This window comes from Cryptomeria japonica, chromosome 7 (assembly GCF_030272615.1).
Source record: "Cryptomeria japonica chromosome 7, Sugi_1.0, whole genome shotgun sequence".
Lineage (NCBI taxonomy): Eukaryota > Viridiplantae > Streptophyta > Pinopsida > Cupressales > Cupressaceae > Cryptomeria > Cryptomeria japonica.
In genome coordinates, this window is record NC_081411.1 from 10,198,195 (window position 1) to 10,210,679 (window position 12,485).

The 12,485-nt window shown below is 35.5% G+C and overlaps 1 protein-coding gene across 1 annotated transcript; it reads right to left on the reverse strand.

Moving 5' to 3' along the window:
- Positions 1–7,170: 7,170 nt before the first annotated feature.
- Positions 7,171–8,645, reverse strand: LOC131030814 (ferritin-like catalase Nec2). The gene is made up of 3 exons (XM_057961729.2): positions 8,311–8,645; positions 7,916–8,141; positions 7,171–7,575 (listed from the first exon to the last, which is right to left on the reverse strand). The coding sequence occupies exons 1-3, from the start codon at positions 8,643–8,645 to the stop codon at positions 7,192–7,194; spliced, it is 945 nt and encodes a 314-aa protein (XP_057817712.2). The 3' UTR covers positions 7,171–7,191.
- Between the last annotated feature and the right edge of the window lie 3,840 nt (positions 8,646–12,485).

Consider the following 12,485-nt stretch of genomic DNA (forward strand, 5'->3'; position numbering starts at 1 on the left):
ATTTACAATTTTTACCTCAGAAGTGCTCAATCTTGATTAGTAAGCTCCCTCTCAATCACAAGGTATCCTGAGTTTCTTCTAGAGAACATATTTTTCTGAATTTCTGACTTCAGCAAGGGACACTTGTAGTTTAAGTTTGAGAGGACAAGTTCTTGCAATGTGGACATATTCGAGACTTTCAAGGAGATATCAATCTGATCTTAATCAGATCTTCCTTCAGGCAGTTAGGCTTTATAGAAGGAAACCTAGCTTTGATACCATGTTAATTTTGTGGATTAGAATTAAAATTTATCTTGTTCTATGTATTATCTATCACTGAATTGTTGTATAAATCTGATTGTCTTCTTTTATGTTGCAAGAGAGGAGGAGCATTTTTATTTCAATGTCCATTCTCACACATTTCATTTGGTATATGTAGTGGGCTGGGTACGGTCAAGCGATGCCTTGATCGGCCATGTCTTTTGGACACATGGCCGATCAAGACATCACTTGATCGTGCCCCCTCACGATAATAGATGTTTGAATGAGAGACTTCATTTATCTCTCATTCAATCATTTATCTTACCGAGGCTGTCATGCATTAACACTCTATCCATCGTATGATGAGGCTTAGTTAATTTTTTAAAATTAATTATATATTTACCAAAACAAAAAATAGCGTGCAATATGATCAATTCTTGGAAGTTATATAAAAAGAGTTTATAGACACTATAGTCCAATAAATAGGTATAAAACAACAAGGATGTTATCTCTTAAAACCTCATTATCTCAAAAACTAGATATTTTTGTAGCTATACTAGTTATTCTACTTTCATTGTATTTATCCATCTCACACTTTCCAATTGGTCGATTAATCTCTAAAATATTATAATTAGACCTCACAACTTCCATGCTATCATTAGGTGAATTTTTTTTTTCTTCTTTTGACTCTCATTTTTTTATTATATATTTTTTGTATTTCCATGTATCTTTTCACAAACTTGTCATCTTCTTATTTAGAATACGACCAAAAATTTGTTGTTTCAATCTCATACCTTATTATATTCTTTATTCATTATCATTAACTCCATTTTTTTTAAACCTCTAGCATTAAGGTAACCTCAAAGGCAATAATATAAAATGTGAGTTTTATAAAGGACTTCATAAGGTGCTTCCTCATCTTGAAATCAATCCTCAATTTTAGCTTTCCACAAAAACCAAAGAATTTAAGTGGTTGAAACAAGCCCAAAAAAATTATATTTCCTATTTAAAACATCCACATATCTAAACATGATTTTCAGCCAAGAAAATTGCTATTTTATTCCACCCACATAGATTAAAAATAAAATGAAAAAATAACTAGGTTCCTTTAGAAAAAGAGCAATAAAAAGGATACATTCAACACTATCAAGAGCCTTACAAAAGGAGAATGAATTTCTACTACGATCAAACTTAAAGAAACTCACATTAAGAATTAATTTCTTTAGGATAAGTAATCATCTAAAATATGTCTTTTTAAAATTTTTTACAAGGTTAAGTTATCAACAACAAAATATAAGGTTGGTTATCATGTCAAGAGAAAATACTAAATTTATAAAAAATATTGAAAAAAAAATGATGTAGTAGATAAAAGATTTTATGTTAAGATAGTATTTTTTTTTTTTTTAGATGAATATTCAAGACAAAAGAGGGCGTCCCATGGAAATAGTTTTTTTTTCAATACACACATTCTAATACTTATTTAGAAAATGAATTTCTCAGAATTGAGAAAAAATAAATTCATGCACTAAAGTCTTAAGCTATAAATATGTACAAAAGATTTACTAAGAAAATAATATTTATTTGTACATGTGATAGCTTTTAATTTTTATTAGAGGATTTTTTTCTTGGTTTAAGTTTAATTTTAAATATTTATATGTAATATAATTTTTGTATTTTTGGACAAAAGATTAATGCATGGATGCAAGAGGGTATAGAAAACAAGATCTTTGCTTTGTGTCATTAGGACATATAGTCATGAATGAATGTTGTGCACTAGGGATTACTATTATTTTGTTATGACTATATTTTGGGAAGTTATGATAATTGCAACAACCAAGAACATGCATGTGCCAGTGCATAGAATTTGGTGACAATATTTTTTACCAACACATGGAACAAAGATGGGGATAAAATCTTTGAAGATATTCTTTTGTTTTCAATTGATTATGACCATACTTTAAGATTGACTAACACATGTATTCATAAATCATGTAAAGTATGTATGTAGTTAGATTTATTTATTAAATTTTAATAAATATGATAATTATTTTAATCTTAAATAGTTCTTGGCTCTAAATTTTTTACAATTAAATGTTTGTGGACTAGGAGATGTTTTTTGTAATCATAACAGATGCTGGAAACATAGAATGTGTTAGTTATTATTTAATGCATTAGATAGAAGAGATACATACGTTAATAAAACGATAAAAAACAATGGAATGTTGTTTCCCATAAGTTCAATTGTAGTGCAAGAGACATATCTCAAAATAGTCTATGTTGTTCAACATGAGATTCATTTTATTGATTATGAACATGGCAACCTGGTATATTAGTATAGGCAACTAGTAATTGCTATCGGTCGATCTCTTCATCAAATTCCACGTGCACTTGGATGCCATAAGTGGAGACTCGATAGTAATGATCATCAAAGAAAATTACATGTTATTGAAGAGTAAGATGAACCAATTGATGTGGTTTGGAAAACATGTGGGTCTTTGAACTTCTTGGAGTTAGATGTTCTTAGCGTACAATGGGTAAGGACATAAAATAATATCAAGCATTGTGATTAATTTTAAAGATTGAATGCCTAAGATTTTTCAATGAGATGTGGATCTTGAACTATTTGAAAAGTAGGAGATTTTTTTTTTTGACCTATAGACATACTATTGAAAGACAATCACCATATCCTTATTTGTACAAAATTTAGGCGGGAGTCAACAATGGATAATTATAAAAGTGAAAGGAGTACAAGTATGAATCTATATGATAAAGATTTTAGTTGATTGCTCACAAATCTTATTTTATGAAATTGATATTTTGAATGAACCTTTAAAGAATAATTTTGGGGCCAAGAATATGTCATGATATAGAGAGCTTGTACTATATAGTACACGAATGCAAGTAATAGCATAGAGTTATACCATTCCCATAATTTGATATGATTACTAAGCCAACATTTCTTAATTGAAATATATTATTAAATTATCAAAATATTTTACACCATAATTTAAAATAGACAAATACTTTTATTTTAAAAATAGAACATATTAATTAGCTAATTATTTTAATAATATTTTATAAAATAAAAAAATTATAATTAATCTATTATAATCTATATTTAAAAATTAAAAAAACAAACAAACTAATTATTATTACATTCTTATATTTATAAAATTCTGAACCTTTTCATAAAACCATCTTTACCCTTAATTATGTCGAGAGGAATCTGCAATGACATCAAAATGTCCGTAAACAAAAATCCATTTTTGAAACAATTTGAGATGCAAATAACTGGTAAATGCATGAAATATGTCTTGTTTCAGCTTTTGTGGATGTGTTATTTTATTAGTCCAAATAAAATAGAACCCTCCTTCATAGCTTTTTTTTTTTTTTTTTTTTTTTAATGAATAAGCCTCTAATCTATATTAATAAAGAGATTAAATACATATTCACAAAAAAAGGGTTGGGTGGTAAGAAAGCATACCCTGAAAGTCACATGGGCAGAGCCCAGAAAATCAAAAAGTCATGGGCCAAGCCCAGAAATCTAAGATAACAAACATTAAAAAAAGGCCATCAAAGGGCCAACCACCCCCACTCCCTGATGGCCCACCAGAAAACCACCCCTGGCTAGCTCGCAATGGAGGAGAGCGAGCACGCCGAGGGGGGCGGGAGTCGTGCTAAGGCAGAGGTTGAGAGCGAGGGCGCACGAAGCCACTCTGCCGCCGGCCTCGAGAAGGCGACCGGTGGCGGGAGGAGGAGGGCGAGTCGGGGACCCGGGCTACAGTGCACGGGGCATTGCCCCAATGGTCCAGGAGGACCTGGAGGTGAGCCACTTCAAGCACCACTTTATTGGCTTACACCTGTATCTGAAATAATACATTAGAGAAAATAGTAGCTTTAGAATACATAGAAATCTGACAATCCATTTGAGAATGAGCAAATATGCAGGCATTTCTATCTTTCCAAATAGTAAAGAGGATTTCCACCCTGAAAGTGTGCCAAAGCTGGGTATATTTAGCTGGGAATCTGGGCGAATCCCCCAATAGAATCATGTGCCAAGAAAACGGCTCCAGCCGAAATGGCCAAAAAAAATCATGTATCCAGTTCCAATACTGCTTGGCCCTAGGGCAAAACCAAAAGAGATGCTTAAAAGTCTCGGACTGCCCACAAAACAGGCACCGAGGGTCTGGAACCCCCAAATGAACAAGCCGAGAGCCCACAGGCAAGCCTTGGAAAAGAATACACCAGGCAAAATGGGCGAGCTTCGGCTCAACACTTGCAGGCTAAGTGTTGGCAAATCTTTTATGCCAAACAAGCTCAGGAGATTGAAGTAACCACCTCTGATTCAGACTCTGGATCATGGGAAGTGAGGCGACAACCACCTGTAACCAAGCCGAGGCTTGTAGTTTCTCAAAGGAGTATCTGGGTACCATTTCCAATCTTTCCACCAAGGCTTAGGCCCACGAATACCAATTTTATGAAGCATCTCATCTGGGATAACACTCACCAGACCTTCAAAAGTAGCCCGGTCCTGGTTTTGAAAACTATACAAAGCACGAAACTCGTCCCACTTCATGATGCGCATGGCAGGTCTGAGAAAAAGTTGATGAAGAGTATGAATACCCTTCTTATGAAATCTGAGAGCTTTGAGCCATGGCACTTTGGCCAAGGGCTGGCCATTTCTGGCAAACAGGGGCAACCACCACACATTGTGCTGGTTCAATGAGAGCCCGTCTCGAAAGCTGAAGCCAGACCATCGGAGCCAGGGTTTGACAGACTCCCAGGCACGCCAAATGTTTTTGGCAACAAATGTACCAACTATCTGAATTGGCTCTTTCATAACCAGAAGGGTCTGGAGGCCAATTCCTTTCCAGGTCGGTCTGTTGATAGGGAAACCAGACTAAATGCAGTGGCGAAGGAGAATTTTCCAGGCCTCATCACCCGTAAGGGCGCAAATAACCCATTTGACACATAAAGCAATTCCTTGCCTCTGGGTGGACAGCAGACCCAAGCCTCCAGAGTCCCTGGGGAGACAACAAAAATCTCAGGCGACACGATGGAAGCCATGATGAGTATCAGAGGAGGCCCAAAGAAAATCCCGAAGTAATTTTTCAAGCTTGCTATAAGCAGCTTTAGAAGGCGCCCAACAAGAAGAATAATGAACATGAGTAGCGGCCAGAACTTTAGAACAAATCTGGAACTTTCCCGCCAAAGACAGAGGCTTGGTGATCCAATAAGCCAGCTTTTTCTCCACCCGAGCAAGCACTACCTGCCAAAGCTCCGCTGGGGAGGCTTGGAAAGCAAAAGGAATGTCCAAAAAGTGGAAAGTTTCGCCTGGCCCAATCCACTTCCAGCCAAAGGGTTGCAGCCAAGCAGGACAAGGCAGAACAGACTGCCGGTAACAAAGCGTCTTGTGCCACTGAATGGTGGAGCCCGAAGCAAGACAAAATATATTGAGGCATTGGAGCGCCTCTCGAATAGTCTCCTCTTCTTCCAAGAGAGTGAGAAAAGAGTCATCCGCAAAGTGCCCATTGAGTAATTGCAATTGAGAATTAGGCAATGAAATGCCTTTAACACGCTGCAAAGATGCAACATTAGCCAACAGATAACCAAACCCTTCAGCGGCAAGCACATACAGCGAGGGAGCTAAAGGGCAACCCTGCTGAATAGAGTGGAAGAGGCCAAAGGCTGAAGACTGTCGACCATTGATGGTGATACAGGCCGAGGCATCCGCAAAGAGCATTCGAACAGACTGGATAAAATTGGGCCCAAAACCCAAAGCTTGCAGCATTGCAAGAATGAAAGGCCATTCAATACGATCATAGGCTTTAGCAAAATCAATTTTGATGAAAACAACCTTCTGGTTGGAGTGCCGGGCCCACTCCATGCCTTCCTAGACGGCGATGATGTTATCTAGAATATACCTGGATTTGATAAATCCAGTCTGTTCCGGGCACACAATGAGAGCCAAAAGATGGCGGATTTTTAAAGCAAGAGCTTTAGCAATAATTTTGTAAGAAACATTGAGGAGCGTGATAGGCCGCCAATTGCAAATGTCCTCAGGATCATTGGCTTTAGGTATGAACTTAATATTTCCTTTATTTATTAGCTCTCCTAGAGAATTAGAATGAAAAGCCTCTAATAAACCTGAAACAAGTCGGGACCCACACAGTCCCAGAGAGCTTTGTAAAATTCACAGGGAAAGCCATCTGGCCATCTTCATGGGCACCAGCTGGCCATCTTTCGCCGGCGGTCTTACGAGGCAACCACTGCTGATATGCTTTCTGCTAACAAGGCCTTAGCGGCTAGCCTTCATAGCTTTTTGCATGCACAACTTTAATGGATTTGTATTCTTGGTATTTAGTATTTTAGAAGAACTCATTCTCTTCTATTATAAGATATTATAAGATATTTGCATATTTTACATATATTTTTTAAATATAAATATACAAGTAATAAACCACCAAACACAAATTACATAAAAATTTCATTATTAAATTTCTTATATTCGTCATTTAATTAGTTGACTTATCTTATAAGTTTTGTTTCTCAACATGTTAAATGCATTGATTGCAAAGTATCTCTTATTAGAAGAGGTATGATCTACATAATTGTTTTTATGAAAATCCAGACCTGTAAACACTCCAGTCCAAAAAGGACCCCGGAGCCACCAATGCAGAGATGACCTTTATTCCACTGACAATGAGTCGAACATAAATTATATTTATACTATTTGCAATTTTTAGTGTACTATACTGCTATCCACTCTCTATGCTATTCTGATCTTCAAACAAACAACGCAGTCGTTTCAAAGTTCGCCATTATTACTTGTACCCATGAAGAATGGAAGGTTGTTTATGTGGGGAATTCACAGAGTTTATTATCAAGGGTGAAAAAACAACTGCATTTATTTTATCCTAAAACAAATAGCAATGAATGTGGGAGTTTTTCCTAAAACAGATGGCGATGAATGTGGGAGCGAGCAATCTTTCCATTCCCACCACGAGGGTAGATTCCTCCGGGAATCGATTCATTGCCAGTAGAGTAAACAATCCTCAGGATTTGTTCGGGGGTTCGTGCATACGCCACCGAGTACTCATCACCTGCAAGAATGTTGCCCGTCACTTTTCCTTCTGCTCCATGCTGTCTTTCCACCACCAGACCTTCGTCCACACTCGGAGTGTGCCCTAGCGAGTTTCTCAGCATGGAAAGCTTGCGTGTGAATTCTGCCACTGTGTATGGATATGGCTCCACCTTCTCATTTAACCTCTTGAATAACAAGGCTCGTATCACTGCATCCTGCCCGGATTCCACTCCAAGAAGCCCTGCAAGAAGCTAATGCATTGCAATGCAGACAGAAATAGAGAACTAAATTCAGTTCTAGTTATATATATTATGAATCTTATAGAAAAGGATTGCTACATTTTGCTTCTCTGTCGTCTACTTTGATTAGTAAAGATTCATTACCTCTGCCTGCCATGGCTAATTGCAGTTCAACTCTATATATTACAGACAAGGTGAAGAGGTGTAAAAGAGCAGTATTTTATTTCTAGGGTTTCTGTTGTTATGACATCATTGCAATAGTTTCTTATGTTTTTTTTCTTTATTCACACGAGCTATATACGTTTCGAAAAGAATTTGGTTAGGTGGATGGTGTTGTTAGAACTCTACTCACCCGCTTTGCATTTGGAGATATGAGGTTGGGATTGGTGCCAACGTAGCCGGTGAGCCCAACATAAGGAACCAGATAACTGGCAAGCAGGTAATTTAAAGAGTTCAGATAAGGATCAAATGGAGGATTCAACTTGGTCTGGAATGCAGCATCTATGGTGTTGGCAAATACTTCAGCACTAAGATCCAGTTGAGGTCGAGGAAATCCCGGTACAGTTGCCTTGATGGCCCTGCATTTGCATCATAAGACAAAGATACGCAGAAAAACAGCATACCCATAAAAAAATTATGAAGAAACTACACATTATTTTCTTTTTCTTTAGTCCTATATACGACTTAAAACTATTTAAGCTCTTTCAAAAGCTTAAAACTTAAGAGACATTGTTGAGATTGGCTGACCTTAGATGACCAACTTCCTGGTAAGCAAATTCAAGTATTACATTGTATGTGACAGGGTCGAGATTGGCTTTCTTGCCTCCAATGGGTGGAGGTCCACCTTCTGGCAGCTCTGGTGCAGCTTTATCCAGTCCATAGCCAAGAGACCCAAAAAGAAAGAACTCGGCCTCCAAATACTCCAAGTTTAGAGGAAACTCAAGCAAGTCTTTTTCTGAAGGATCAATTTTTCCTGGCACATAACCCCCTCCTCTATGTTGCCTATGCTCCAAAGCTGTACCCTTAGATAGACATGCACATAAGAGCACAGCCAAAAATCCAGTATATACTAGTTGAGCCATTGCTTACTATTTGTCGCTCAGTACAATTGCATATCTTGTCCTCCCTCTCATCCAATACATATATAAATATAAACCTAAGTAGCATGGCATCTGTACTTGACTGAAAACATGGTTTGTGATTATCTAGAAAGGATCTCCTGTGGATTTGTTTTCACCACTTATACAACAAACTTTGACTATATTGGTGGATGACTATAGCTTTGGCTTTGACGTGGGTGCTAGACTTGGATAATTATGAATGATCTTTTACAGCTTATAAAGATCATTCATATTTATCCAACAGCTGTCCTTTCATTATTTCTTAGCAGCTTTCATTTCCCGTTTAAGATAAGAGGTAAAAGCTAATTATTAGAAACAATATGTCAGCAAGATAGCCAACTTATAAATTAAGGTGGTTATATATTAAGGTTCTTCCAATTAACAGTATTGTGTTTCAATACATATAAGATTGATGGACTTTTAAAAGGGAGCTTTAAAAACAACTTATTTTCCTTTATGCATTTCTAATTGCATAAATCAATTAAAATGGATGATGATCTTAATTTCATATTGAAGAGATGTAAACAAAAAGAGAAGCTAGACACTATAATGTAACTCTTATTGGTGCAAAATCAATATTGATCTTAATTTTTAGAGAGAAGTAAAAAAAAATTCCTTGTTGAATTTATTTAATTTTTCTACATGATTTGATTTGTGTAAATAATTTATGCAACCACATCATTATATGCATACAATGATTACTTGTATAAAATAAAAAATTATATATGTAGTCAAAACATGTAGTCATTTATCTTTTTAAATAATTATTTCATAAAAAAGATAATTGAGTAGACTAATCTTTATTTGATATACCAAAATTAAAATATATTACCATCGAATACAAAACTACTATAATGCATTAATATAGTTTACTCATACCTTAAATGAAAGCAAGCTTGTTCAAAATAAGTGGATTGTAGACAAAAAAAACTCTCACTTAATGCATGCAATTTTTACCTCTACTTTTCTGTCAATGTACCCCGTGAACCTCAATTGGATGAAATTGCTATCTTATTAGCACATGCATTTATAAGAGGTTCAAGAGGTACATGAATGGGATCCTGATGTGTTTATCTACAAGAGGGCCAACGATCAAGGACAATGGTAGAGAAAGCATGACCTGTTTCAATGGTACAATTTTATTTTATTCTCATGTTTCTACATACTAGCTTCGTATCTAAGTTTCATTATTCCAATTTATGTGATTCATGTAATTTTATTTTCAATATCATTTAGGGCTTTACTCTAATATATTTGAGTAGATCTCTAGATTATTTTTTATGCATTATTAGCTTATAACAATCTTAGACACACTTAAGATTCAAGAGCTTACACAATTCTAATTTTGATATCAGCTATTTGTGGAGGTGGAAATCACCAAAACAAGGGGTTGATTAACTAAAACCCCTATATAGCCACACATACACCATTTTTGTGTGTTGCAGGTTCAACTATACATGCATATTAGATTCCAGTAGAAGAAACTACCTTTCAACACTGTACAAGCTTAAATATCAAGTTTTAGTCTCTTTTAGAGGGAGCCAGTCACCTAGGGTGCCCTAGTCCGATCGAATTCAGTTCAAATTTCACCTAGAGTCAAAATAGACCTCAAGCAACCAAGATCCAGAACTCTTTCAAGTTTTTTAGTCTCAGGAACCAGTCACCCAAGGTGACTCATTCTATGTAGAAACTGTCCAAATTTGAATCACATGCGCACTGTACTATTCCATCTTCATTTTCGCATCTAATTTGTAATTCACAAACTTTTGTAATACTAGTTTTAAAATTAAATCTTAAAACCCTAGCCCTTTCTAATAGCCTTCAAATACATATCTCTAAGTAGCAAAAGAATAGAAGCCCTAAGAGCATAGATATTGAATCAAATCTCTTAGATAAGGGGTTAGTCAATCATATTCATCTCTTGGTGGCTTCATATTCTAATGTGATTGGAAAAGGGGTTTCTCGACCTAGTTGGCCTATCCTATTTTCCCACCATCACAATTAGTTGCACATGAATGCATGCCCTAATGTCCTTTATGTAAACCACATCCGTCGGAATCCTTAAAAAATCTGCTTCCTTGTCTCTTACCATGGCCACAAATGGATACGACTTGAAAATTGGTCATGACTTTAGGTTTGGATAAAAAAAAAATGGTGTAGCCAATTGATTAATTGCAAATTGAAATTGATAGCACATGAACTGACAAATACCTTTGATCGCACTATCGCTTAGGGTTAGCACCAAAAATCTCCTTTGCACATAGAATCTCTTAAATTCACAAGATCACAAGTGATCAAAATGAACTCAAAAAGCCATTTTATCCATTACATTCACCTTATTAGGGTTTTACCATTCAAAATGTATTTTACTGTTATACCTAAAAAATGAAACTCTTCTCTACTAGAAACCTAAAACATCTTTACGAATCATTGAAAACATTTGGAATGCTATGAAAATACGTTTCTAACATCTGCCATGCTAAAATTGATTCAATATCCAAACTGTAAAGGGTATCAAATGGTCTTCAATGAGTTCTCTCCCTCAAAAACTGCACATAACCTATTTTCTTGAGGAAGTATCTGCACCACCAATAGGTATAGACCCACCCTTTGTCTTTACTTCCATTTTCTCATTAGATTTCTTCACCCATGTCATCTTCATCTTATACTTTTCTTCATTGATCTCAATCTTCTGTACCAGACCGGAAGTATTCTCATTCTTTCCTCTATTGAACCTATTAATATGTCCTAATTTATTGTAGTTATAACAGGTTGGACCTTGTTGCAAACCATTTCCATTCCTTTTCACATTAGACCTGCACTCAATAGCCTTGTGCCCATACTTGTTGCATGAACAACAATATCCATTGAAAGATTGAACATTTGTACCATAGTTTGTATTCACATATTCATTCCACATCATCCTACTTCTACAACCATTTCCCTTATGTCGAAACTTATTGCAAAAGTAGAATTGACTATTAAATGATTGAGATTTGATTTGAGTTATATACTCACAATCTCTATGTCCAAACTTATTGCAAGAAAAACAATTACCATTAAAAGATGATGAGGAGCTAGTTTGAGAAGGAGAAGGCTTCTTGAAATTCTTGTTTCAAGCTGAAATAAAATCTTTTTGATCTTCATTAGTTTTCTTCAATTTATCCTTGACATTTTCCTTTCCTTTATCTTCTTTGTTGAGAGTCTTAGAGCTTTTGCCTTTCTCAAAACCAAGTCCACATTTATCTTTATTTTTCTTCTAAGTATTTAGTATCACATCAAGAATTTCACTACCATCTTTAAGCTTCAAGCCCTTGTCAATTTGTTCTTTTGCTTCTTTTAACTCTTTCCTCAACTTCTCTACTTCTCCAGGTTTAGTACATTCTTTGGATTTGATACACGTAGATTTGTTTCCATACCATCAATGGTCTTCTTTCCATTTGCAACTTGTTTTATCAAATAACCAATGTGTTCTTCTTCTTTCTTGTTCTTTTGTCTACATTCATCTAGATCAGCAAAAGCATATCTCAATTATCCTTCCATATCCACTACAACATTAGTGTTCCAATCATGTTGTTTCCATATCTTCCAAATCTTCAGGTTCAAATATTTTGTTCAAATCTTGGATCTATGTCAATGGTTAGATTGTTTCTTCGGTAACCTTTATCTAATATTAATTATTGAACACTTTTGGATGCTAAGAGGGTGGGTGAATTAGCATATATTAAAACTTAACCAGTTAAACCTTTCACATATCATTTATTTCATTTACCACATGTGCAGAAGTAAAGAACTAAGAAC